Source organism: Lissotriton vulgaris, chromosome 1_1, assembly GCF_964263255.1.
Source record: "Lissotriton vulgaris chromosome 1_1, aLisVul1.2, whole genome shotgun sequence".
NCBI classification, from domain to species: Eukaryota; Metazoa; Chordata; class Amphibia; order Caudata; family Salamandridae; genus Lissotriton; species Lissotriton vulgaris.
The window spans coordinates 444,478,950-444,505,598 of NC_141685.1; the positions used below are offsets into that span (position 1 = coordinate 444,478,950).

The 26,649-nt window shown below is 44.0% G+C and overlaps 1 protein-coding gene across 6 annotated transcripts in view; it reads left to right on the plus strand.

The window, feature by feature from the left end:
- The window catches only part of PATJ (PATJ crumbs cell polarity complex component), a 1,366,227-nt gene that overhangs the window by 489,821 nt on the left and 849,757 nt on the right, over window positions 1-26,649 (plus strand). For all 6 annotated transcript variants that reach the window (XM_086953328.1, XM_086953320.1, XM_086953345.1 and 3 more), the window contains one exon: window positions 5,827-5,980. In XM_086953328.1, the coding sequence (XP_086809454.1) occupies window positions 5,827-5,980 (154 nt within the window). The remainder of the gene's footprint in view (window positions 1-5,826; window positions 5,981-26,649) is intronic.

A 26,649-nucleotide genomic window follows, 5' to 3' on the forward strand; every position in this document is an offset into this window, starting at 1 on the left:
AAGATGTGTTATTAAATTCTGAGTTCAGGGATACTAGATACTTACAGCCTGATTCATCATTCTCCCGTTTTGCGAGCCCCTAATAGCGATTCATAGCGAATCGCTATTAAGGACTCGCAAAACGGGATTCATGTAGGAATTGCATAAAGAAATGCGATTCCTACATATTCCTTATTTGGGATTAGCAAATTGCTAATCGCAAATAAGGAATAACTCGCCATTCATTCCTATGGGCCAAAAGGCCCATAGGAATGAATGGGGAGTATTCCTTATTTGCGATTAGCAATTTGCTAATCGCAAATAAGATAGCGATTTGAAGGGTGCCAGGGGTGTCCAAAGGACACCCTGTAGCACCCCTCAAATGAAATTTTACACAGGTAGTGCACACACACATGTCCAAAGGACATGTGTGTGTGTAACATGCAACTCAGAAAAATGCATTTACGTGCATTTTTCTGAGTTTTCGCAATTTACCACGAGGTCTGACCTCGCGGTAAATTTTGGCCAGAAATTGCGAATTCGCAAAATAAAATTGGATGATGAATTGCATTTAAGGAATCTCAAATAGAGATTCCTTAAATGTAATTCCTTGCAAAATTGCGAGATCGCAATTAGCGATTTTTGCATTTGGGATGCTGAATCCCAAATGCAAAAATCGCACTCGCAAAGGGCCAGATTCTCAGAATCTGGCCCTTTGCGAGCGCAATTTTCTTTGATGAATCGGGCGGTTATTTCCTATCTTGTTCCTATGGGAAGAAATGCTGGAAGCCACTGTAGCCAGCATCCCCCATGTTAGTCTATGGAGCAAGATAGCCTTACAATAGTGAAAAACGAAAATGGCTGTAATTCACTACCAGAGCATGTCACCTGCACCAGTACATGCTCTACCTTTCACATACACTGCACCCTGCCCAGGGGGCTACCTTGGGCCTTCCATAGGGGTGACTGATGTGCACAAAAAGTGAAGGGTTAGGCCTGGTCAGTGGGGATACCTACCAGGAGGACATGGCCGTTTCTAAACTGCCCATAGGCACTGCAGTGGCAGGCCTGAGACACCATTTTAGAGCTACTCCCGTGGGTGGCACAATCAGTGCTGCAGGCCCACTAGTAGCATTTGTCATCACCAGCCCTGGCACACCCTGTGCACTTTACTAGGGACTTCATGATGATACAAATATGCCAAACATGTATATCCAATCAGAATAGCAATTTACATAGGGAGCACTTACACTCTGGCACTGATCAGCAGTGGCATAGTGTCCAAAGCATCTAAACCAGCAAAAACGAAATCCAGCACAGCATCAAAAATACAGGAGGTAGAGGTAAAAAGATAGGGGGAAACCACGCCAAAGATGCCAGGTCTAACACTGCCAAAGACAGATCATAATGTTAGCAGGAAGACTTCAATGAGCAGATGATTCCTGTTGTATTCCGATCTAGTTGTAGGCTCATATAAAATAGATAGAGTTATGTAAACCTTCAGTAGGTGGAAGGTGGAATGTAAGCACTCTTATGGATAAGTTAGCTTATAAAGGTATATGTAACAAGCCTTCACTGTAGAACCGGTTTGCCAAATCTGCTGTTTAGTGGGTGGTACTCTAGATGTAACGATAGGAAATACGGATACTTCATCTCTACACATTTACATCAAGAATATGTAAGAACATTAGATTGTGGAACCACTTACAAATAGTGAAGGAAGGGATGGCTCACAAAACTGTTGGGTTTTTAATTAATACCATCAGGAGGCTTCATCTTCTCCAGCAAAGTCTGCCATGTCTAAACCATGAGGTGTGGGCAACTTGGCCTATCAATTACTGCTGGCTGAAATTAGGGTAATTAAGGATAACACTTAACAATTAAATAACGAGATTGCAGTCTTTTGTTGGCAAGTTCAAATTACAATGAGCGTCTCTGATCTTATGATCAACCAGATAGACAACATAGATGCTATTGTTGATATTAAGCCAGTAATAAACTTGATCCTAACACTTGAGACATCATTCACAAAGCTTTGGGGCTGTAATGCACAGAGTAATATCTGCTGTGGAAGTTGACAATTGTTGTACATCTTGGAAAAAAATCTTTCCTAACCTGAAATTTCATTTTATATATTTGAGGTTGATAAAGTGCTTTGTGTTCCTTACTGAAGAAACCCAAGGCAGACCCCAAGGACCTCAAGAACTTTCGGCCCATCTCCCTGCTCCCCTTCCCGGCGAAAGTCACAGAGAAGATCGTCAACAGCTGACCCGCTACCTCGAAGACAACAACATCCTAGACCCATCTCAGTCCGGCTTCCGCAACAACCACAGCACCGAGACCGCCCTCATCGCCGCCACCGACGACATCAGGATCCAGATGGACAAAGGGGAAAGAGCCGCACTCATCCTTCTGGACTTATCAGCAGCTTTCGACACGGTCTGCCACCGCATCCTGACAGCACACCACCACGATGCCGGAATCCAAGAGAAGGCCCTGGCATGGACCACATCCTTCCTCTCCAGCATAACCCAGAGTGTCCGCCTCCCACCCTTCTGCTCAAAGACCACCGAGATCATCTGCGGTGTCCCACAGGAATCCTCCCTCAGCCCGACGCTGTTCAATATCTACATGGTACCGCTCGCCCAGGTCGCACGACGACACAACCTCAACATCATCTCTTACGCCGACGACACCCAGCTGATCATATGCCTCACCGAAGACCCCCACACCGCCAAAGACAACCGCCACAGAGGAATGAAGGCCTTCGCTGAATGGATGAAGGACAGTAGGTTGAAGCTGAATTCAGACAAGAAGGAGGTTCTCATCCTCGGCTCCACCCCCTCAGCCTGGGACGACTCCTGGTGGCCCACTTCGCTAGGAACAATGCCAGAACCCACAAAACACGCACGCAACCTTGGGATCATCCTCGACTCCACCCTCTCCATGACCAAGCAAGTCAACGCCGTCTCCGCGTCTTGCTTCTACACCCTCCGAATGCTCTGCAGAATCTTCAAATGGATCCCCTCCGACAAGAGAAAGACCGTCACACACACCCTTGTCACCAGCAGACTGGACTACGGGAACGCCCTCTACGCAGGAACAACAACCAAGCTCCTGGACGGCTCCAACGCATCCAGAACGCCGTGGCCCGACTGATCCACGACGCTGCCACATCACACCTCACCTGAGAGACCTGCACTGGCTCCCCGTCGACAAGAGGATCACCTTCAAGCTCCTCATCCACGCACACAAGGCCCTCCAGGACACCAGACCTACATACCTTAACGACCGACTCCGCTTCTACACCACCACCCGCAGCCTCCGCTCGACCAGCCACGCCCTCGCAAAACAACCCCTCGCATCCGGAAAACCACGGCCAGCGGCAGATCCTTCTCCTACCTCGCCGCCAAGACCTGGAACTCACTCCCCACCCACCTACAACAGACCCAGGACCTACCGACCTTCAGAAGACTTCTCAAGACCTGGCTCTTCGATCAGTAGCAGCCCCCCCCCCCTCCAGCGCCTTGAGACCCTCACGGGTATGTAGCGCGCTTTGCAATGTATTATTGTATTGTATTGTTCCTGACAGAAAGTGTTATTTTCTTCTTCTGCAGAGAGGACTCAGTTTCAGTCCTCGTTGATAGCAGGATAAATTCCATAGCAAATCTGGCTAAGGAAGAGTCAAACTGGTGGTGTTAGTGGCGTCAGAGGCACTGTCTTCAACTTTGACATGAGTAGTCTTACGAGGTTAATAGCTTGCTCCATAATCATCTTTGTAAAAGTCATTAGGGCTGCGGAGACCAATGAAGCAGGAAAAGTCTGGACCAACAGGCACTCGAGCGGGGAGATTATACCCAAGTATTTCATCAATACTTTCAGAAATGGGCGATTCCCACCGGTGATCTTTTTGCCACTACAGAAAATACAAAATGCCCACATTTCATCTCCAGGTATCCACATTTACAGTTTTTTGGCAATGCTTTAAGGAAGAACTGGAAAGAGAAAGTTGTCTACACTCTCCTTGACTGCTTCTGATTCTGTACGTAATAAGAAAAATGAGACTAACCTCTATGAGAGACATTCTTGTTGCTCCAACATGGTCGAGACAACCATAATACTCCGTGCTATTGAACAGGGTGTATAGCATGTTGAGCCAGAGAGCTTTAAACAGCTTGCATGTATGTATGTGGTGTTTCTATATCACAAACCTAACCAAAAGGCAGCGGAGTCTTGTACATGGTCAACAACAAATGTAAAGTAAAGGACTGATAGAAGAGGTAGCTGCTTTGTGCACAGTTATTGCATTGTGATATAGAGTTCTTTAAAGAGGTACATCTCCAACTCTGTTTTAAATTGGAGCAGTGTTGGGGACAGTCTGAAAGATACAGGGATGCTGTTCTAATCCTGATAGCGCAAATGGAAAAGGCCTACTGATTTGTTTTATTTTTTATACTTCTTAGTTTGCACACTAATGATGTTCTATCTGCGGGTATGCTGATGACCACAAAGGATGGTGAGCTTGTCTGCAAGATAAGTGAGGGTACTAGTCATGAAGGCTTTGTAAATGATGCGGCTGGTTTTGAAGATGGTGCAGGCCCGCAAGGGGAGCCAGTGTATTTTCATCAGGTTAAGGGTGAAGTGGTCATCTTTTTTCAGGCCCTGGCGGAGAGGTGACCGTGATATTGCGTGTAGGATGCCCTTAAGGAGTGCTTTTGTGGAGTCTTAGAGGCCATGAGAGCTCAGGGCCACATTCCAGTCCATTGTAATATTGCCTATCCTCCATCTCAGTTTGGACCGTGCCATATGGCCTGTGGCATAGTGTGCACGAAACCTAGGTTAGGTAGGGGGTGGGGGGGGGTCTGGCCTGTCCCAATGAAAAACACTTACAAAAATAATATCTGATTGGACGACGCAACACTTTCGTCATTTTGCTACATTGCCCATTCCAGTATCCACGGAGTCTGGGCAGAGCTATTCAAGCTATGAAAATGACTGATTGTGAAAAGAAAATGTCGTGAGGGGGTCCGACAGCTCCAGCTCATATTCACAGATTCTGTGTTACATACAGACAGTTTTGGGGAATATAAACAGGCTGGGCAGCGTCCTTGCCAAGAAAGGATGACAGGGAGTCACAAGAGGGCTGACTCTGCCCTTAGAGTGAAATGAAAAAATAACCATATTTTGCTTTGCTAGATCTGAAGCCCGCGCTCACTACTTTGAGTGCAGCCAGCAAAAGAAAATTGCACAAAACACTAAAACGTTGTTACATTGAAGCTACAGTGCTTTACTCACAAGTTAAAAAAACATTTTTGTGTAACAAAGCACTTGATTTAAAGGGATGTTTCGGTCATGCTTATATGAGCATAAACATAACATCCCTTCAGCTGAAATTCTGTAGGTGCATTTCTATCGGTATTTATAATATATTATTTTCTTTTAGGTAACGACTACCCTTTCAGCAAAGTGTTTTCAGTAGATGTACATGTAAGCATGTGTGTATACCAAAACACAGACCATCCTCGAGATCTGACCTACACACTCCTTACATTGCATACTTACTCTTCTTGCAGCAGGACACCATCTTTTTTTCTCTGTGATTTAGTAAGCCAGATTTAGTTATTTCATGATGCACAGTCATAGGACATGAACCCATAGATGCCATATTTCCTGCCAATCAGTAGGCATATGTAGTATGTACAGTGTCTCCCTATCTCGAATAATAGGAGTGGAAGACCCGTTAAGCATGAATGGATATCAGAGTGGATGTCATAGAAGCCCATGATGTCACGTTACCCCACTGGCTGACAAAAAACTATTAACTACATTGCGTCTCTTTCATTACAGTTACAGTGAGTGACCTGAAAGGACCAGGGTTGATATTTGACCCTGATCTAGTTGCAGCAGGATTACAACACGGAAAAGACAAATATATTGAAATTGGAAACCAGAGGCACATGAAGACTGGCTCTACTAGTCGTGCTCGAGCCTTGTCATCCAGGTACTGTGTATCAATATGAATTGCTTATAATTTGTCAGAAACTGGAGTCTGTTTTTTCTGTTCACAGTTTATTCCTTGTTGTCTTACCACTGATTCATTTCACTGTGGTCATGCAGTGGAAGCAAAGCCAGGTAAACATTGAGCTGTGTTTATATTGAAAGAGGTTCAGTGTCGTATTACTTAAGTGCAGTTTCTTCAGTGGTTGTTTGAAACATCACTGTCCAGAAGATGCACACTCTTTGTGTCTTACGTTAACATATGTTGTGAGAGACTTTTTTTAATATTCATGGTGACATTTTCCTAGAATTTTCTGGTTGTAGCATGATGTTCAAAGCTAAATGTAGCATTATAAATAAAAAGAAATCGATAGTGGGGAGAGATCACCTCAACAGTAAACCTCGCTCCAGGAAACAAGAAGGAACTTTAATAACAGCATTTTATTTTGTTCAGTTAACAAAGTATCCCTGTTTCACATCACAAACTCATTCAGATTGCACTGGAATGTCAAATTAAACTGCATGTTTTATATAATTGATTGGGAATTTTTTGGAAGGGTTTGAAATACATCAGAATTTTGTATACCCATATTAGAAAGAACACTTGTGATCTCCACTTGGTGTACCAAAAGACACCATTGATGTCCATCAGCAGATCACAGGCTATAACCAGGTTTAAGGACCAAATAACATCAGAGAAGCTCTCCTCTGTTTTTAGTGGGGCCAACACAAGATTAAACGGTCATACGATAACAATTTTGTCTTCGATAGTAAAAAAATTCTGTTTAAAGCACTGTCCAAGGTGATAATCCACCCAGATGAACTTAACTGCACTAAACTGACTGCTCTTTGAGCGAATTTTATAGGCAGTTGTGCACTTTATACCCACTGCTTTGTAAAGGCATATTCATATGATTGATTCAATTTTATTGCTTTGCAAATTTTTAAATATATTTTTTAAATAGAATATTTTTATGGAATAGTTTTTATTAACTAAGCATATAATACAAATTTGATTTGGAGCTCTCATCCGGTTCAATTTCACTGGCCTCTGACGAGAGACACAAAAGCTCAGGAAACTAAACCTAGAGAGGCAGGTAAGATGAGCAAAGTGTCTCAGTGTCACTCTCCAGCAGTGGACTTTCAGCGTCCTGCCCCTCTGGTCTACAGAGGTAAACTTAGATGGTCCTGGAAAGTCTGAAGCTCCCAAAACCATGACCCAAAATATGTATGTGTGTGTGTGAGAGTGAAGCAATGAGTTGGTTTAATATGAATGAAGGTATTGCCACCGAGGATTTTTCTTTTTAGGAATGGTGTTCACCACAGATATGTGAGACTGGATAGATATTTACTCATCCCTTATAAGCACTATGGTTGCTACACACATTGTAGGAGTGTTTATTCAGAGGACAATATGTATATTAGTAAACTTATTTGCTGATGTACTTCAGTAGTGGATCCACATCATCAGTGTAGAATGTTTTATTGAGTAATTTGTGGCGTCTCTGTCATGTACACTGAAATGCTTTGAAAACAACCTGGAGGCACTACAAATGTGAAAAATATGTATTTTCATACACTATACATAGGTATTTAGTTAGCACTGCTGCAAAGTATATTCAAAAGATCTCAGTACAACTTGTCATTTGGAAGATACATGAGTGAGATCCCCTACCTGTAAGACTTCATTTTGGCACCAGGACTATCACTCTGGCCACAGAAGGGGTGGAGAGAGGCAGTGTTGTGTCTTGACTTTTGGGAGTGGATTACAGAGTTACAGGAACGGTTTAAGTGAAGGAGTAGGCATTGCACTTATCCAGATGCTGGAGCTTTGCAGATGGTCATTTTCTAACTGTTGAAAAAGTGCTTTTTATGCTGTAATTTCAAAAGGAGAGTTCTTGTTTAAAGCAAGGCCACGGAGAGGTTGTCAATAGGAACCAAGAGTACAGAGTGTGGCTTTGGTGTACCCATTCCCCCTGTACAGCTTGCACATCTGTGCTCTAAGTGCACCTAGAGGAAACCCACCAGGTTCCGTAGGAATGTGACATAAGCACTCACAGCATGCAGCAGTGTATCTCCAATGCAAAAGGAATGCTGTTATTTTATCTTTTGTGTCAGAGAGACTTGACAGAGGCTCACCTCTCAGTCTACAGAACAGTATGAACAAAATGTGTCATTGGGTGTTGCCACTTTCCTTTCTAGTGGCAACCTGCATTACCAGTAATTGAATGTATATCAGTGCTATGCTGTTGGGCATCTCCATCATCACTATACCTCTGAGCAGCAGGATACCTGTCTCACTCCATACAACAAACCAGAGATGCTGTGGGTGTCGCTGCCCCTATCCTGTGTTCTCCTGCATCCCAATGCCACCACTAGGTACAAAAAGCACACATTTATGATTCAGATTCCACTGGTGTGATGTAAGAAGTTCCTCGGATACAGTATGCTTGTTTATTATTTGTTGCCTCAAATCTAAAAAAGTGTCTTGTGAGAAGTCTACTGCAGAAGTAGACCGATTGCTTGATTGATTGAAAGCATTTGTAAAATGCAACACCCACTCCAGGAAGAAGTGTCCAGGTGCAAATGAAGAACAAAATGCGTTCTGTGGTTCAGGAAAAGAAGACTGTACGGTCACCCACGCAAAAATCTTACTATCGCTATTTTTTGTTTTTTAGTTGATGGTAATGCATTTCAAGTGACAGATATTAATGTATTAGTAAAGAGAAAGTACATATATACTGGCTGTTTCTTTGTATAATCACAGTGGTTGGTTTTCAATTGTCTCCGTCTTGATTTGCTCAAATAAATGGATGAGTGCCACCGGGTTGGTTAACCCAGTATCCCAGTAACCCATGATGACTTTCACTTGTTTAAAATTCTGATGATCTATCCAAATGCTGGCTGATTTTACGGTCAGCACCAAAACTAAACAAACAAGCATTTACAATGCAATAGGTTTCGCAGCATTAAAGTCTGAGTTACTGGCATTGTAAATGACAATGCTTTGCATGAATTTATTTTAAAATTTGCAATTGGTATATAAACGTTGTTTGTGAATGGTTATCCGTTGCTTATGCTAAGCAAAGTTGGCAGTAATATAGAGCGCTAGTCTTGCTTATTATAAGCATGCTGATTTAAACGAGACCTATTGCATTGTAAATGCTTTGGTGAATAACTTTTGTGAAGATTATGTTTATTGTATTTTATTCTGACGAAAATACAAGAACAGAAGTGAAATATTAACATCTTTTTGTGACATTTGTAATAAAACTTGAAACATTGAGAGAACATATTTAAACCAGTTATTGTTGAATGGTTGCACAGATTGATTCTGTGGTGGCGCTGAGTGATGTTGTGGTGGCGATGAGTGATGCTGTGGCGTTCAGTGATGCTGTGATAGCACACAGTGATGTTGTGGTGCCCCTGAGTGATGCTGTGGTGTTGCTGAGTGATGCTGTGATAGATAGAGTGAGTGCGATAGATAAATAGAGTGAGGGCGATAGATAGATAGAGGGAGGACGATAGAGTGAGTGCGATAGTTAGACAGAGTGAGGACGATAGACAGATAGACAGATACAGTGTATTTATGTTGCATTGAGTAGAGTGTAAGAATGAGGTGTGTAATTATATGGCACTGAGTTGTATTATGTGGAGTGTACTTATGTTTCATTGAGAAGAGTGTAATTATGTGGTGTGTAATCATGTGGCACTGAATGGCGATATGGGGAGTGTATGTTGTATTCAGTAGAGTGTAATTTTGTGCCATGTAATTATGTGGCACTGAGTGGTATTGTGCAGACTGTGTGTTGCATTGAGTAGAGTGTAATTATGTGGTGTGTAATTATGTGGCACTGAGTGGTATTTGGAGTGTATGTTGCATTGAGTGCAGTGTAATTATGTTGCATATAACTATGTGGCACTGAGTGGTATTTGGAGTGTATGTTGCATTGAGTGCTGTGTATTTGTGTGGTGTGTAATTATGTGGCACTGAGTGGTATTTTGGAGTGTATGTTCCATTGCAGAGTGTGTGAGGGTGCAGAGTGTGTGAGGGTGCAGAGTGTGTGAGGGTGCAGAGTGTGTGAGGGTGCAGTGTGTGTGAGGGTGCAGTGTGTGTGAGGGTGCAGTGTATGGTGCCTGTTCCAATGGCACCTGCAAAGGGAGTATTTGCACGTATGGTGCTTGTTCCAAGTCACTCAGTGCCTCATATTCCATGTAACTGAATGTAAAAGTGTGACTGCCTTATAGAAGTACAAATATGCAAAGAGGGGCCTAAGTGAAAGAGTCTTTAAGTCAGATACCCTGGAATCTTCAAACAGAAAGACTGCTGGAAGTTATTTACTGGGAGATGCGAAGGGAAACCTAAAAGGTTATAGCAGGATTCACAAATTGTAGATGAAGAAAGATGTGCGTGAGTCGAATACAGACCATAGCTGTTAAATGTATTTGTTGCCTAAAAATTCAGGAATGTTGAAAAGAAACACGAGTAGAGTTTAATGGGTTTTTCTCATTTTTCTTGGAATTTACCTCGGGAATATTATTATATTTCACTGTTGTTCCTGCAGATTTTACTTCTTTTCCCCTCAGAAACTCGGAAATGTTTTTGCAGATTTTCATCCTTAGATTTCATTGACCGCCAATTATTACAAATAAACCAAAGTACACTGTCTGATGGGCAGACTAGATGCTTTAAGCACAGCCCATAGTTATTTATTTGTGAAAAGTGAGATGTCAAACAAAAAATTACACTAAGTGGCTAACCTTTTTTTTTTTGTAAGGTGTTTTATTTCCTTCATAGATGTTCTATCTGAGGACATCACAAACGGAAACAATGCAAGATGCATACACTCAAAATGCTGTGAACGGTAGAGGCTCTTTTGCTTTCCACACATATTGGGTAGATCGTTGAGACTTCAAATAAAAGTTTCTGAATACGAAGTGCTCACAAGTGTGACCCGACACATTCTTTGTTAAGACTTTCTAGTACACGTGACCCTATTCAAACATTCCACAGTGAGTGCTCCAATCAAGGAGCTTCGGGACGAAAGACAGAACATAAATGTACTAATGTCATCCTTATATGAATGCTTTCAAGTTGCAGAAAAACTGAATTTCTATAGAAATATGGAACAAAATAGTATAATTTGGGAGACTGTCACAAAATAGCAGTATAAACTGGTTAAAGCGCAGAATAAAAGAATTAAAGACCCCAAGTGGGCTGTGCAGAATCACTCCTTTCCAGTGTTTCGAGAAGAGAAACAACCCACATGTGGAGCACTCCCTCCGTATTCTCTGGAACTTGTTTGTGCTGTCAGGTGTGAATCACTGCTGTTAAAAAGGTTATAACCGAGTATGCCTGGTACACACGAGGAGGGGATTGCAGTCCGGTCATGGAGAGCCTTGTTGGGGGATATCACATGTACCCTAATCTCCAATTGTGTTGACAATTGGGTTAAGTACACAGGATCGACAATTTGGAAAACGCATTACTTATTATAATCCACGAGAATATGCATTGTTTTGCTGTTTTATAAAGCGCAAACTCGACCCAAAAGTATAGGAGTACTTCAGATGAGCACCATTACACAAGGACGCATTCATTTTTTTTGGGGTAGGCACGGAGACATTAAGTGATTTGCCCCGAATCACTGGATCTTGAGCCCACTGCGACCACTCGAAGCTGGTTCCCAATCTCCAAAGTCGGCATCTCTGAATGTTGACCTCGTCACTTTTTCGAAATACTTCGGATTTTTATTTATAACCTAGGAAGGCAGATGTGCTCTGATAGTAGAATGTGGTATTGCAATCTAGCCGCTCCTGTGCCGTGTACAAAAAGAAGAGGGGGAGAGACATGCACTATGTACAGGTTTGAGTTGCAAGATAACTGGCAAGCACGCGAACTCGGGGGTTCCTACACTTAGCCTGTTCGAGCATGTAACGAAAAGAAATGACACCCACTGCTCGCATTTCACCGGTTCCTGCAGAGTTCAGACATTTGTGGGCATATGCATTGACGGGCGCAAAGTAACCATTTAAAACAAGAAAATGACGGGCACTGGCGAGGGACAGCGAAAGTCCAAATACCAAGCATTACCCCTTCCTCCAGCGCTTCCGCCACCTCCGTTGCTGCTCGTCGTGATGCCTCCGCGGGAAACAAAACAGAACCTACAAGCTGCGCATCGTGAGCTGCGCGCGACCCAATCCCAAGGCGCGCGTCTGAATCTGCCTCTGCCATGCTTCTGAACGCTGCGCGTGGCCATCATTTGTCTCCACTCATTGTCGGCTGAGCCGACGACTATAGTTCTCGGCGAGAACGCGCTTCGCGCGCTTTTAGCCGAGACCTAAAAACGCGTTCCTCATTGCTCCGTACCAAATAAAAATCAAAAAAGTAATGTACAGTTGAGGTTTACCTAGGCATGATAATTTAAGATGAAATGTCTTGCCTCAAGGACAGTATTAATGAATACTTTCTAAGAAATAGTGTAGTATAATTTATTTATTAGTTTATTTTTTATTTTTAACAAGGGCGAGTTTCGTGAATCCACCTTCTTAAATATCTCTTAATTTAAACACCTCTTAATCCTAAACACCGTCTTCTGTTGGAAAGAACATTGGAACTTTTACAAGAAAAAGATGTCTAATGGAAGCTTTTTTCTGCCTACTATTGATATTGAAAATGACACAAGTTCAAGGCGCCGTCTCTGAGCCAAGTCCTGCTGGCCCTCAGTGTAGAGCATTGGCTGGGGTCCCTGGGCTTCCAGGATGCTTACTTCGATCTGTGAGTCTCTCCCGTCTGTAAACATTATCTGAGGTTTACAGTGGGATTCTAACTCCATCATTTCATTGTCTGCTGTTTGGACTGGCAACCACGGCATGCATCTTAACACAACTGCTGGCATTTGAGGTGGATACACTATGGCAATCAGTATTTCTGTGCTTGCATGACTGGCTGGTGAACGCGTAGTCCCCGGTGCTAGTCAGACAACATCTTCTGCGCATGATGATTTCCCTCACCAATTTGGGCTTTACTATGAATGCCCACAAGTCTAATCTCACTCACACGGAGATGCTAACCTTCATAGGTGAAAGTGCTGTACATAACACACATGAAGACTTGTCCTCCCCCTCAGCAGACATAGATCCCAGTTGTACATATTTTACGCCTGCTTCTGCTTGCTTTTATAGCTTCATGCATCCTTTTTGTGCCTCATCCCAGAAAGTGGGAGAGAGCTCTTCACTTGTGCTTGAGAACATAATGGCTCCCATTTATGTAAGCTTCTTGGAGCTTAGAGTCTGCACTGGTGGATGAATCCTCCAACTCTTTGATGGTTTGTCCTGTGCTACTGTAGTAATAGATGCCTTCTACTTAAGATGAGGTTGATCACCTGGGCGACATGACAATGCACAGCCTTTGGTTCATTTCAGAATAGTGTCTGTGCATAAATATGCTGGATCTGCAGGCCTCCCATTTTGCCATGAATGCATTTCTCTCCTTTATTTCATAGCACACTAGTCAAATGTTGTCATATTCCACAACTGACCACTACATTAATTATGGGACAGAAAAGGGAGTGTTGGATCATGGACCCTGTGTTGGGAAACAATTTGCCTATGGCAGTAGGCACAGAGATGGGGAATTTTACTGGTAGTGGCTTATCTTGCAGGTTCCCTTAACATGACAGCGGATGCTGTGTTAATGTTCGCTGAGGGCCACAAATGGAAGTTACATCCCAAAGTGATAGAGGTGATTTTCTCCAGAATGAGATATCCATGTGTGGGCCTTGTCTCGACAGTCCAGAACAAGAAGTCTCTTAAGCCTTACACTTTCCTCTGAAGGCTTCTCTGGTGGATGCTTTCAGCTTCAGCTGGTCTCAGGGACTGCTTTAAACATTCTCACTGATTCTGTTTCAGTCAAATGTCCTGCGGAAGGTGTAGAATGATTGAGCATATCTGATCCCGATTGCACTGGATTGAATACGTCGGATTTACTTTGCTGTTCTGCTGGCACACAGCATTTGTGCATTTGTATACCTCTTCCTTTCCCACACAGGGTGCACCTGTTCTTGCTGCAGGATGATCAGCTCCTCCACTCAAATCCCCAGAGGCTGCATCTGCACATGTGTGAGATTGAGCAGTTTCAGCTAGAGTCATTTTACTTGTGTGATGAAATTTAGAATGTCATCTTGGCTGCCAGGAAACTAGTTATCCAGTCCATTTATGCAGGTTGTTGGAACAAGTTTGTTTATTAGTGCATTTGGAATGTCTCAACACTTTAATTTCCACCTTTCCCACATCTTGCGATTCATGTGGTCTTTTGCACTGCAGGGGCTGGCAGTGGCTACAGTTAAAAGCTATTATGCTGCCTTGTTCACCTTTTTGTGTCTTCCTAAACAGCCGTTCTTGTTTCAATCTCTGCTAGTAGTGTGTTTTCATAGCCTGTTAACATTACTTGTTTTTTCCATTCCGTTCATTATTCCTCAGTGGGATTACAATCTTGTTGTGACTTTCTTGATGGCACTCCAGTTCCAGCTGATGCACAATTGCCTAGTCTGCCTACCTACTTTACGAATGTATCACTGGTGGAACAACTTCAGGTCTTCTCTACTTGTCTACATTTTAACAGTTTTCTATGTGAATAAGTTGGTCAGCTTTAGCAGTCCATCCTTTCCACAGAAGGTGGTGTCTGCCTAGCATATGGATCAGTCTGTTTCTCTTACTTCTTTCGTCCTTCCAACATGTCCAACCAAAGAGGAGAGCCGGTTGCATACACTGGACCCCAGGCATGCAGTGTCTTGTTACATTGACCTCACTCAACAGTACATACTTTTATTTTATTTATTTATTTATTTATTTATATTGCTTGTATCGCGCCAGAATCGACCCATGGGGTATCTCCGCGCTTTGCTCGCGTAAGTACAGGGATGCGTTGCCTCTGTGGAGTACCACAGGGTGAGTTATGCTTCCTGAAACAAATGTGTTTTTAAGGCTTTCCTAAAGCACAAATGGTTGGTGTTGTGTCTTAGGTCGGATGGAAGTTTGTTCCACATGGTCGGACCTATAAATGATAAGGCACGTCCACCTTGTCTGACTTTTTTTTATAGTGGGAGTTTCCAGTAAACACTGGTTGCTAGAACGTAAGAGGCGCTCCAGTTTGTATATCTGGAATTTTTGTGCCAGGTATCTAGGGCATTGTCCATAAAGGCATTTGTGCACTGAGCAGCAGATTTTAAATCTAACACGTTGTCGTATGGGCAGCCAGTGAAGGTAACTTAACAGGGGTTTGGACGGGGTTCTTGCAGGAGCATTTAAAATTAGTGATCACCTCTTTGTGGACTTTGATAAGGCAGTGACCAAATGTACCATTTTGCATTGGGTTATCCTCTGCTTGAAGATCTGTTATGCTCAGCTAAGAAGTATTCTCTGGAGGGCACTTGTGCCAATTCCACTAGGTTCATGGCTACTTCCACAGCCCTCGCCAGAGGTCCTCGTTGCTGACATCTGCTGTGTGGCCATGTGGCCATCCTTGCATACTCTTGCTACAAATTACTTAACTGCCTCACAACACAAGCATGCAGTGACAGATACTTTAAAAGGGCATGTGTTGCATGTCTTCCTTGGTTAACCGGCACTACTAATCCCACTCCCAACAGGATATTGCTTTAGGACTCATTCATAAGGTGAGGAATGTGTGGAAAAATGTACCCATCAGAAGAAAATGAACTCTCTTTTGGTAAAGATATTTCGGGTGGATACGTAATCTTCTTGCAGATTCCTCAGAGTCTTCCCTCCTCGCATGATGAGCTTGAACCCTACATAATTAGATTCCATGGTATTCAAACGAGTTGTATGCTGCTATTGTTGCTTTTGTTCATGGTCTCTCTGTTCCTTTTCCACAAGCTCTAACAGGGTGCAGACAAAGTATCACAATTTGATGTCCGCTCACCGGCAGTGGCCTAATATACTCCAAGAACGGCAAGTTTAGCCTGCGGAGTCATTGCTGAAGCCAGACCGTGCCATCTGGTAACATGGGAGAGCTAAAGTGTAAATGGTTTTCAGGATCAGTCTAAGGTGAGGAAATTGCAGGAGAATTATGTATCCATCAGAAATATTGTTACTGAAGGTAAGTAACTTTTTCTTCTCTGCATGATAAGAATGTGACTATAACCCCCAACGCCTCTAAAATTTAGAAAAAAATTGAAGACTCCCCTCTTTAAAGAACACTACATCACAATGCACAAAACATCCTCAACTAAGCAACATCCTCTATCACACGTTGACTTTATGCATGTCTTTGACCCTGTAGCCACATTTTGAACAATAGAAACACCATATACATGCATATAAACTTCACCACTTGAACATGATCTCTCCATTCCTGTTTACATATAAAATATTAATTTTGTTCCACTGCATTTTTTTAGTTTTTTTTGCTTCAACGTTCCACCAAACTTCAGGGTTCAAGTACTGATGCGTGTCCGGTGTGTCTACGTTTAAAGCACAACACAGTCTGTTCAAGCATGACGTTCTGAGGTAGCGAAGGAAAAGAAAAGGAAGATACCAGTTTCACTCTAAAAGGTTTTCTAAATTAGGATATTTTCCCTTTTGAATCTAAAGACTGAAATATCCATTGGTCTTGAATACACCAGAAAACTTTATGTACGTCTCCTAATTTTTATATTTTTTTGATTTTTCATGATCTTTGTGATTTGTCATCTTTAAAGACACACTGTAGAGAGTAATTCCCTGCTTGGGGCGATAGCTGTGCTTGCCTGTGTCTGTAAGAGACGAAAGAGGTAATCAGACACATAGTCAGAGCCCACTCCCATTGCTGCCTTCATAGTTGCCAATTTGTTTGGTTCTCAATTGGACTTAGCTTAAAGAAATCGAAGCATATAGGTATTTTTGACCAAGGCTCCAATGCACAGAATGAATCCTCCTTTCCTACTTTGTCAAGAGTAATGTTAGGACTTTCCAGATAAGCTGGTCTATTAGGCCATCGGTCCCCTTTCCTGAGTGTGCTGTCTGAGGTCGTCAGTAATCCTGAAGGGTGATCTATGTGATTGCAGTGAGTCTTGTACCCTTACACCTCCCCTGAATATTTTGTCCTGAGCAAGTAGTAGATTGCAGGAGCGTTACATCACTTAAATGTTATGAGCTTGTTACGCCAATAATTTTTATAAATCTGTTGCATCTCTACAGTTCTATGGTTGGGCAGGTAGGTACAGCTGGAAGGAGGGAAGTGGGCTCTATCAAGAGTTTCCAGGGACTCGAATTATATGCAAACATCCTGATCCAAAGGAAAACTGGTATTCCTGACTAGTATCTTTAGGGAATTTGAACTGCGACCAAGCCTTTATTTGATTTTCTTTTTAATTGTCTTGAGATTGTATTGATATAATGGAATCTTAAATGGTACTTTCTTGCACTTATTTTCACTACTCTACCTGACAAAAAAACCTTGCTTAAGGCTGCATGATTTCCTAGACAGATATGTGCTGAAGTTCTGCAAGTAGAAGGAAAATGTTTTAAGACAGGTCTCGGTACAATATTTGTAACTACTGAAGGCTAGGGTAAAATGTTCTGCAGTCCGGAGCCTTCTCAACTCCTGTTATGATGATATTCGAGTATCTTCCTGGCAGACCAGTCCCTGTGCTAGGTTTCTTTATGCCATTTCCTCGCTGATAAGCGAATATGTTCCCTCCAGAGAACTCCGGTCTTCCTCCAAAGCTTTCCTTCAAACCCCACGCTTTAAGCGAAAAAAGTGGGGTGGTGCCAATTTCTCTACCTTGGCCCCTGCTTTCTGGAATTCTCTGCCTGATCACTTACGTTTTACCACACACTATGGCTCTTTTCGAAAAGACCTCAAGACGTTCTTGTTTAGACAGGCCTTCCCCTCATAAACTCGCTCACCCCTGCAACCCTCAGTAACTCGGACCCTGTTAGCGCCAAGAAACCGCTCGGTGAACGTTGCGCTCTACAAATGTTTTAAATTAGAAATTAGAAATTAGGTTCCAGGATCCTTTCCCTTTCCAAAGACTCATCATGCGGAGTCAAATCACATTAAAACTTTCCCCAGGAAAGCCATCTGTGTTGTCTCACCCACCGGATGTCAAACTGCTACTGCACCTTGTATTTACCTGATAGTACTGCCTTGCCGGATTATAATTAGGTCTTGGTAACTTTGGACTGGGCATAATTTTTTGGAGATGTTTTGCATCCATTCACTCTTTGCCCCAACTTTACGCCCATTTCTTAGTCTAAATGCTTGTTTATTTTATCAAATGAAAGATTAGCTTATCATACCCATGATTAGTGTAGGTTTACGTTTAATCTGTTGACCTTTATTAAGTTAGTTTTTTCTTGAAATGTTATATCTAGACATGGCTGCTTCCAGCAGCAGATGCCTTATCTGAGAATATTCTCCAGGCGCCAGACTTAATCCGGAAACATTTATTTTTTTTCCCCTCAGAATTCTTTTATTGAGCATTTTCCAAAGCAAATCAACAGAGACCAGCCTGTCCAGCATTCACAGTTCATTTTCAGAAAGTCACAATATGCCATTGCATCTTTACAGTTTTGTAAATTACATGAGTGATGCCTTAATAACCTCGTACATACGTAGGACACAACCCTCCCTTCTGCACATCTGCTGAGTCTCTAGAACATGAAGGTAATAGAAAAAGATGAGAAAGATAAGAAAGAGAAAAAACAACATCCTACCCTCCCTCCCACCTCCACCCAAAATCGAACCACTATTTCTATGCAAATAACTGTCCTCCGATGCCGATGTCTGTTTTTAGTTGAGTGGTAGAAGCTACAATTCCGTGTAATAGCACTACCCTTTCAGTGGTCGCTCGTGCGAAAAAAAATTGTGGCCAGGGCATGCTTATATTTCTTAAAATTGGAATAAGTGTAGTGCTCTCATTCTGGGAGAACATGACGCGAGAGGAAGTCCCTTAGAGAGAAATGCCACCAATGGACCCTACACATTCAAAAAATGTTAAATCATCTCTAAAGATATCGTTCGTTTTTTCCATATTCAAAACCCGCCAAAGTTGTAAATATTCCACTGTGTCATGGAGGGTGCCTCTGTCTTTTACCACGCCACTGCAAGCACCAATTTAGCCACACCTAGACATAGCCACATGATGGTTCTATATTGTTTAGTCTGATGTTTCTGGGAGTATCTCGCAGTCCCAGCAAGACACATCCTGGGGTATTCGGAATGGGGTAGCTAAAATCTCTTTATTCTGTGCCAGGATCTCAGCCCAGAATGTCCTGATAGTCGGGCAGTCTCGCCAGATATGAAGAAAGCGTCCCAGCATCCCCGCCAACATATGTCAGAGGTTCCCTGAAAGATTTTAGTTAGCTTTAGTGGGTATAAGTACGAATCGTATAGTAGTTTGTAGTGTGCTTCTCTTAGATCTAGGGAGTGCTATGTATGGGGATGTCTTCCCATAGTTTCTTCCATTTCCCCTCTGTTATCTCCATCCTCACAGTGCGTTCCCAAAAAGATATATATTGTGGTTGGGGGGATGACTACGTAGTGGGAAGAAGCATGTATAAGAAAGTGATTGTTCCCTTGGAGGATCCCGCCGTGCCAGCAAACTGCTCAATAGGAGGCAAACTCCTGGTCGCTGCTTCATGCATGTCCGGTGTTAGCGCCCAGTGTTTCAATTGCAAGTAATGGAAATGTTCAGACACGGGCAGATTGAAGTTGCGCCCACAGTTGGTCTATGTCAGCATGTACCAGTTTTAGAATAAGTCCTGCAGTGTAAGTCATTCTACCTCCCCCCAGGCATCAAAGGGTCCCGGGAGTAGTCCCGTTGGGAAGGCCGAATTGCCGTGAATCGGGGTGTATGAGGATAGAATGTTGTCCAGTTGACCCTTTCCCAAGTGGTGAGTGTAGTCCCTGTGGGGGTACTTAATTATGCATTGAGGGGAAGCTGGTTCTTAGGTTTCAACATGACATCCCAAATAATGATGCCCACAATTACCCTGTCCATATGCAGCCAGTGCTTATCCGATTCTCGCATGGACCATTCAGTAATCACTTGCAGTTGCCCTGCCTGATTTTAAAGGTATAAATCAGGTAGCCCAAGATCTCCCTCATCCTTCGGGCGTTTGAGTAGATTGTATGGCAAGCGGGCTCGTCCCTTTTGCCCAATAAATCAAATGCTGAGGGACTTTAGCGCAGTAAACAGGTCCCTGCTAATTTCTATGGGTAATGCCTGGAATAAATTGAAAAATCTTGGCAACAATGATATCTTTAGTGCATGAATTCTTCCCAGCCAAGAGAGGAACATTGGCACCCATCTTTTAAGATCAGTCTTCAGTTGTTGCAGAAGAGCAGGAAAATGTGCCTTATATAATGCCGATAAGCTGGGTGTGATGTGTATCCCCAAGTAAGTGATCTCCTTCTTTGCTTCTTGGAAGAGGGTATTCTCTATAATAATCTCTGGCATTTCAGCCTTGGGAGGGGTCAAATTCAGCAGGTAAGATTTTGTGAGGTTGATCCGTAAACCTGCTAAGGTTTCAAAATGTTAATCTCTACTTGTACATTTGCGATGAAACTTTGTGGTCTTGTGAGGGTGAGTAAACGTCATCAGCAAAGAGTGGTACTTTATGTTCCGCATTACCGAACATATTACCTTTAATCTCTGGTGAAGTGCATATTTCACTGCTAAGGGTTCTATGCAAAGAGTAAATAGTAACTGGGAGAGGGGACATGCCTGTCTGGTCCCTCTGCTCAACAAAACTTGATTGCACCCCTTTTACTATCACCCTCGCCCCAATTAGCTTGGTCCATAGTAGTGAAAGAATCACAGAAGCCACAATTTTCAAAGGTTTGAAATGGGAAGTCCCAGTCCACCTGGTCAAACGCTTTCTCCATGTTTAGCCCTAGTAGGATGGCCAGAATGCAAATTTTGGTGGACTTTTCAATCAAGTGGAGCGCTCTTCTAATATTATCGTGGGTTTGCATGCCTTTAATGAACCCTGACTGGTCCAGATGGTTAGGTCCAGCTGTGTAGCCAGAATTTTTAACTATAATTTGGCATCTAAATTGAGAAGGGCTATTGGCCTATATGGCCAAAAGAGCTGCTGGTTTGGGTATTAACAACCCTAGTGCTTCCCTCATCGAGGGTGTAACTGCTTGCTTTGTTCCTATATAATTAAAAAGCAGGGTCAACTGGTGGACCACGTCCGCACAAAAGTTCTTATAAAACTGAGCAGTCAGGCCATGTGGGTCTGGTGACTTTTGAAGCTTCAGTTCCCTTATAGCTTGGTGCACTTCATCTTCTGTGAAGGTGTCACACAGTATCCATTCTGAGCTGCCGACACTTGCGGGAGATCGATGGAGCCTAGGAATTCTAGTAGTGCTATGGGTCAGTTGGGGCCGCAGTATAGAGGCGTTCATTGAAATCTTTAAACTCCTCAGCTTTCCCTTCTTCCGAGCTTATCAGCCTTCCGTCTTTCCCCCTGAGACCCCCCCTATATATTGTCTCTCTCTTTTTACTCTTAGTGGTCCCCACCATGTACCCATGCTGGTATGAAGTCTGCTTGAGTTTCAGTAGGGTGTTTTCCACTCTGTTGGAATAGATATCATTTAGTTTCCCCTTTAATGTGGCAACCTACCTACTGAGGGCTAATGTTGGGGTTGTTTTGTGGGCCGTTTCACACTTTTTCAATTCATCCTCTACGTGTATGCATGTGCCTCATTGCACTGCTTTAAAGGCATATCAATTATTTAAGGGGTTAGTGTCCGTGGGATAGTTTAGTTTAGAAATATTCACAAATTGCTTTCCATAGCTCATCCCACTGTACACTATCGCTCACTAATGAGTTCAAGAAATACCACCTCGATTTTCTAGGTGCTTGGGTAATCCAGTCTAAAGTCATTGAGATTGGCACGTAGTCAGTGATCACAATAGGGTGTATAAGCTCTGCCTCCTCTTCGGAGAGAAGGGGTCTGCTATCAAAGGTGTAATCTGGCCTTGAGGACATGTGGTGGGTGTGTGAATAGAAAGTATAATCTTTCATCGCCAGGTGAAGAGATCTTCATGCGTCTATCAGTCCCAGTTCTTGCACTGTGAGTTTCAGACCTTTTGGGAAGCTGCTGGGAGGTGATCTGTGTGGCTGCAAGCTGTCCACCCCTTAGTGCCTTGTCAAGTTGAAGTCCCCATTATAGAATTTCACCTTCATCAAATCCTCCCAAAATTGTTAGTAAGGACTGGAGAAAGGCCCCTATCCTGTATGAGGAACGTAGACTGAGACTAATGTACATTGTTTCCCTCTGAGGTTCCCCTTGACCATCACCCATTGTCCCTCCTCATCTGTTTTTTGTCCCGTTAGCTGGAACTGCAATGCAGCGTGAAACAGCAACGCCACCCCGTTGTGTTTAGTTTAGGCCGAAGCGTGTTAGATCAGGGGATACAGCCTATGTTTAAGTCTGTGGTCGTCTGACTGTTTGAGATGGGTCTCCTGTATGTCTACTACAGTGAAGTGGAAGTCTGCTAGATATAACCAGATCTTATGGTGCTTAAGTGAAGAGTTATGGCCTCTTACACTCCATGTTAAAATAGTGATCATTCTCCTAGTTCCTAGAGATTATTGTCTTGCCCTTGTGTTTTCAAGTCCCCGACTACTCCCTTTCACCCACCCCTCAAAGGATCTCCTCAAACAGACTAGCTGCCCTTGGGTACATTGTATAATGCAGTCTGTCATGTATAGGTAGACCATCAAGAGTCCAATTGGCATTTGAGCATGTAATTGGTAAACAAACAAAATCCCCATCCCCAAAACCTCCGGGACTGTCATGGCCCAACCCATCAAATTTAGTGTAAAGAATTATATCATATGAGGCGAATCGACCAGAGACCACCACCATCATTAAATTGGTGTGCTGAATGTCTGGCTAAAGTGCCTCCAGGTTTAGACTATAACATTTTTACTCACAAAATAGCATCTTTCATCATCAGTCTTCTTCTGTAAATGAGCAGCGATCTCAGCCCAATGTCCCCGCTATTTCATCAACGCTTCTTATTGGTCTTGGTACGCCTCTGGGACAGCCACATCCCTTCTTTCTGGGACCTTGAGGGGCCTTGCATTGAAGAAGTCGGCTCTGCTCCATGTTGCTGCCCTTCGGAAAGCGGCAGGTCCACTAAGGTTAAGACTTCCTCAAGATCTTTCACATGATGGGCTTTATTGCGGTACTCGAACGACAGTCCAAAGGGAAATGTCCATCGATACTTGTTGCGTTCTTTGTTAAGTTTTTAGTTACTGGGCATAATGTCTGTCTTCGTGCTAGCATTGCCGGAACTAAATCTTGGTAGAGGGAACACGATGTGCCTTGAAACCGCACCCATTCTCTTTTACTCGCTGCTTGCAGGATCGCTTCTTTAAGTTTGAGGGAGTGCAATCTCACTAATATGTCCCTTGTCCCCTTGCAAGGCCCTTCCCACTCTGTGTGCCCTTTCCACTTTGATCTTCATGTGCGATTCTCCCAAAATCTCCTCAAAGAGCCTCACTACAAAGGCCTCCAGGTCAGATCCTTCCATTCCTTTCTCTAGATCCTTGATTCTAATGTTGTCACAATGTGACCTGTTTTCTAAATCCTCATTCTTTAGAATAGTGGTCTGTAGTTGCGTGTTGAAAAATTGTATTTGATCTTCTGCATGCTGGGTGCGCTGTTCCCAATCTGTTGTCTTAGTTTCCAGGTCTATTAATTTCATTCCGACTGAATCAGCGTCCTGTTGGAGCAAGCTCAATTTTTCATTTAGTTCCATTTTAAGGTCTTCTAATGAGGCAGTCTGGTCTGACTTCAATTATTCCCTTAATTTGATTTTAAACTCTCACAACAAATTCAACAGATATTTTTCGTCAATGCCATGGTTTCCTCTGTTCCCGGTATTCCTCATAGCTCTTGGGTATATATTTTGGCAAAATAACTTGAGACTCTGTTGGATTGCTGTTGCAACTCTTTGGTCGGAATCAAGAGATATTCACTGCTTCTGGGGCCCCCTCAGGCCTAGTTCCTGGTGCATGCTTTAGTGATTCTTGCTCTCCTTTGTTCATCTAGGAATTCCCTGTTGGCGATTCCGGCCTCTGGCTCACTCATCAAGTGATGCTGGACACCTCTGGACGAGGTTTACTCAGGTCAGCTCATTAGGCCGACTCACACTCTCACTTTTCTTTTTCAGGCATCTGGGTCCATTATTGCTGACAGGGGGCAGGTCTTCTCTCCTCTCCCTTGCTCCCTGTGATGTCTGCAGATGGCTTCTCAGCCTGTGAGCACAATGTCCTTGGAAGAGGCCCCACTATCCCTTAAGCCGCCTGTGGATCCAGTCAGGCTTAGGTCATGTCACTCCCTCATCTGTGTGCAGAATACCCTTGGTCAAGTGTAGGAGTCTCGACAGGGTACTCATTGGGACCTCTCTTCAGGACTCCTGTGGTGCCTACCTCTCACTTTGGGTTGGGAGCTTCCTCTGTCTCATGGGGGCACGTCCAACTCCTGCCTTTCTTCTGCTAAGCGGAGCGACCAGTCTGATGGGTCGCATCCACCCTCTTAGGGTCAGGCAGACCCCTCCGCATAGCCCACCGCCTCCAGGTAAACCGCTCGTGTCTCTCCAAGCCTCCGTTGTTACCGAGGCAGGACTTTGCTTTTTTCTTTTGTGCTCGCTCTTGGCCCATTGCTGTCCTCTGCCCTCTCCTGGGGGGTCTGCGGCTCACCTCCCTAGGTCAGCTTATCTGTCCGCTCTGCCGCCTTCTTCAGTTCTTTGAGCATCCACTCTTCCTATTTAGAGCGATTCTTCTCCGCTCTCCCTGCTTCAGCAAGTCTTGTAGGCGCGCTGGGAGGTCGTCTCTGGTGTCAAGGGAGTCTTCCGGTCTGGTCTCTTCGCTCAGCGCCATTTTGTCTTCGTTCGCCGCTTCTCTCATCCAGCCAAATTCACAGTCAGCCTGTGCCTAAATTGGGTCGTTCTCAGCTACAACATTTAGCTGTTAATTAGACAGGCAGTGGAGCACGACAGGCGATCTTGACAGAGGTGTCTAGCCCCTCATCTGTAGTTGATGGTGGAATTTCCTTGGACTACATCCACTCGGCCCTCTTGGCAGGCCATGCCGCCGGAAACATTTATTCAGCACTGCTCCTTTGCTCCGCTAGGTGGCACCATGCGGTGCTGCACCTCTCCCCACTCCCATCCCTACCTCCGGAAATGAGAGAGTGGAGCTATAGATAAGCACCAGCCGTGCATACTGATATCATTTTTTTCTTCCCACACCTACTGACTGATCCACAGCTCGGTTTCCAATTTTGTCAGTCTTCCAGCAACTTCCAAATTGAATACCAGTTTGTTAGAAAATGATGTCTCCACCTAAACCTACTGGTATCAAACCATGCTGTAAATGCAAATGTTTGAAATGGACCTGCGCGGAGTATGTTTCTGGCATCATGATGTGAGTCCTTCACAATCAAAGTCTCCAGTCGTAGATCATATTCCTCATCTGATCCTAGTGTTGTCAGAGTTTTCAAGGGCGTATGGGGCACAGAAGCATATAGAAGCCTTGCTACATGTTTTTAGTGTGCTTCCGGGTCCCTCTGGGGTTCCTTAACCCCTTCCATGCTGATGACGAACCACAGCCGTCATGCACTACGGTGCCCGTGTGCTGATGACTGCTGGGGTTCGTCACGGCCCGCCCCTGTTCGTGTTGTTTACAGCACACCAGGGGAATTCCGGCCGCATGGAAGGGGTTAAGGAACCAAAGGGGGCCTCAATCAAGGTACTGCCAGCAGATGCTTCCTCTGCACCGTCCTATCCCTTGGAACCTGCTACGAGCCCGAGTAGTGTCTGCTGCCGGACCCTGGGGACAGACGAAAAAAACTGTAAAAAACATAAACACTTACCTGTGATGGCCGGACTGCCGCCGCCTCGTCTCGCCTCTGTCCTCTTCTTCCTGTCTCTAATCTGCAACAGGATGCAGGAAGCACCCACTCAGCCTCCCGATAGCCAATCACAACACTGCATTGCAGCAGCATTGTGATTGGTCTGAGCGCCGTGGATCGGCGCTCAGCCAGGAAATGGGAGGCTGGGCATCAACACAGCCTGCATGGAGAAGCTCTGAAGTGCGCGTGAATGTTTGGCCGGCCCAAGAGGGCCGGCCAAACATTCATGTGCACTTAGGAGTGGGTAAACCACGCCTCCCCTGCTCCTCTGTAGTCGGAGCAGCCCCGCCCCTCCCTGAAAGCTGCCGCAGAAGAATGAAACATAAAATGATAGTAAGGCGAGTTATTTTCCGTTACTTGACTGCTGTGAAACAGATGGGCGACGCTCCTCTACCTTTGTGGAGGAGCTGCCACTGTCAGGCCCGTACCAACTCCAGTACAAGCTTCTACTCTCGACTCAAAGACCGGCGCTGGCCCCTCTCACATTGACCGCAGTACCAGTGGCACTGTGCTGATTTTAATGTCGGACATCAAACTGAATTTGGCTCGACCTTAATTGATGTTGCTCCATAAAATTGCAAAAGCTCTACCGGGTTGTCATACATCCGCACTCTGGTCCGGTGTTTCTACTAAAGACAGATGCAGCAGCTGAGGCTCCATTATCTTTTTGGTGTTTCTCTGAACCAGGGAGACCCCACCCCACGATGAGGAAGATGATTGTAGTGATGGAG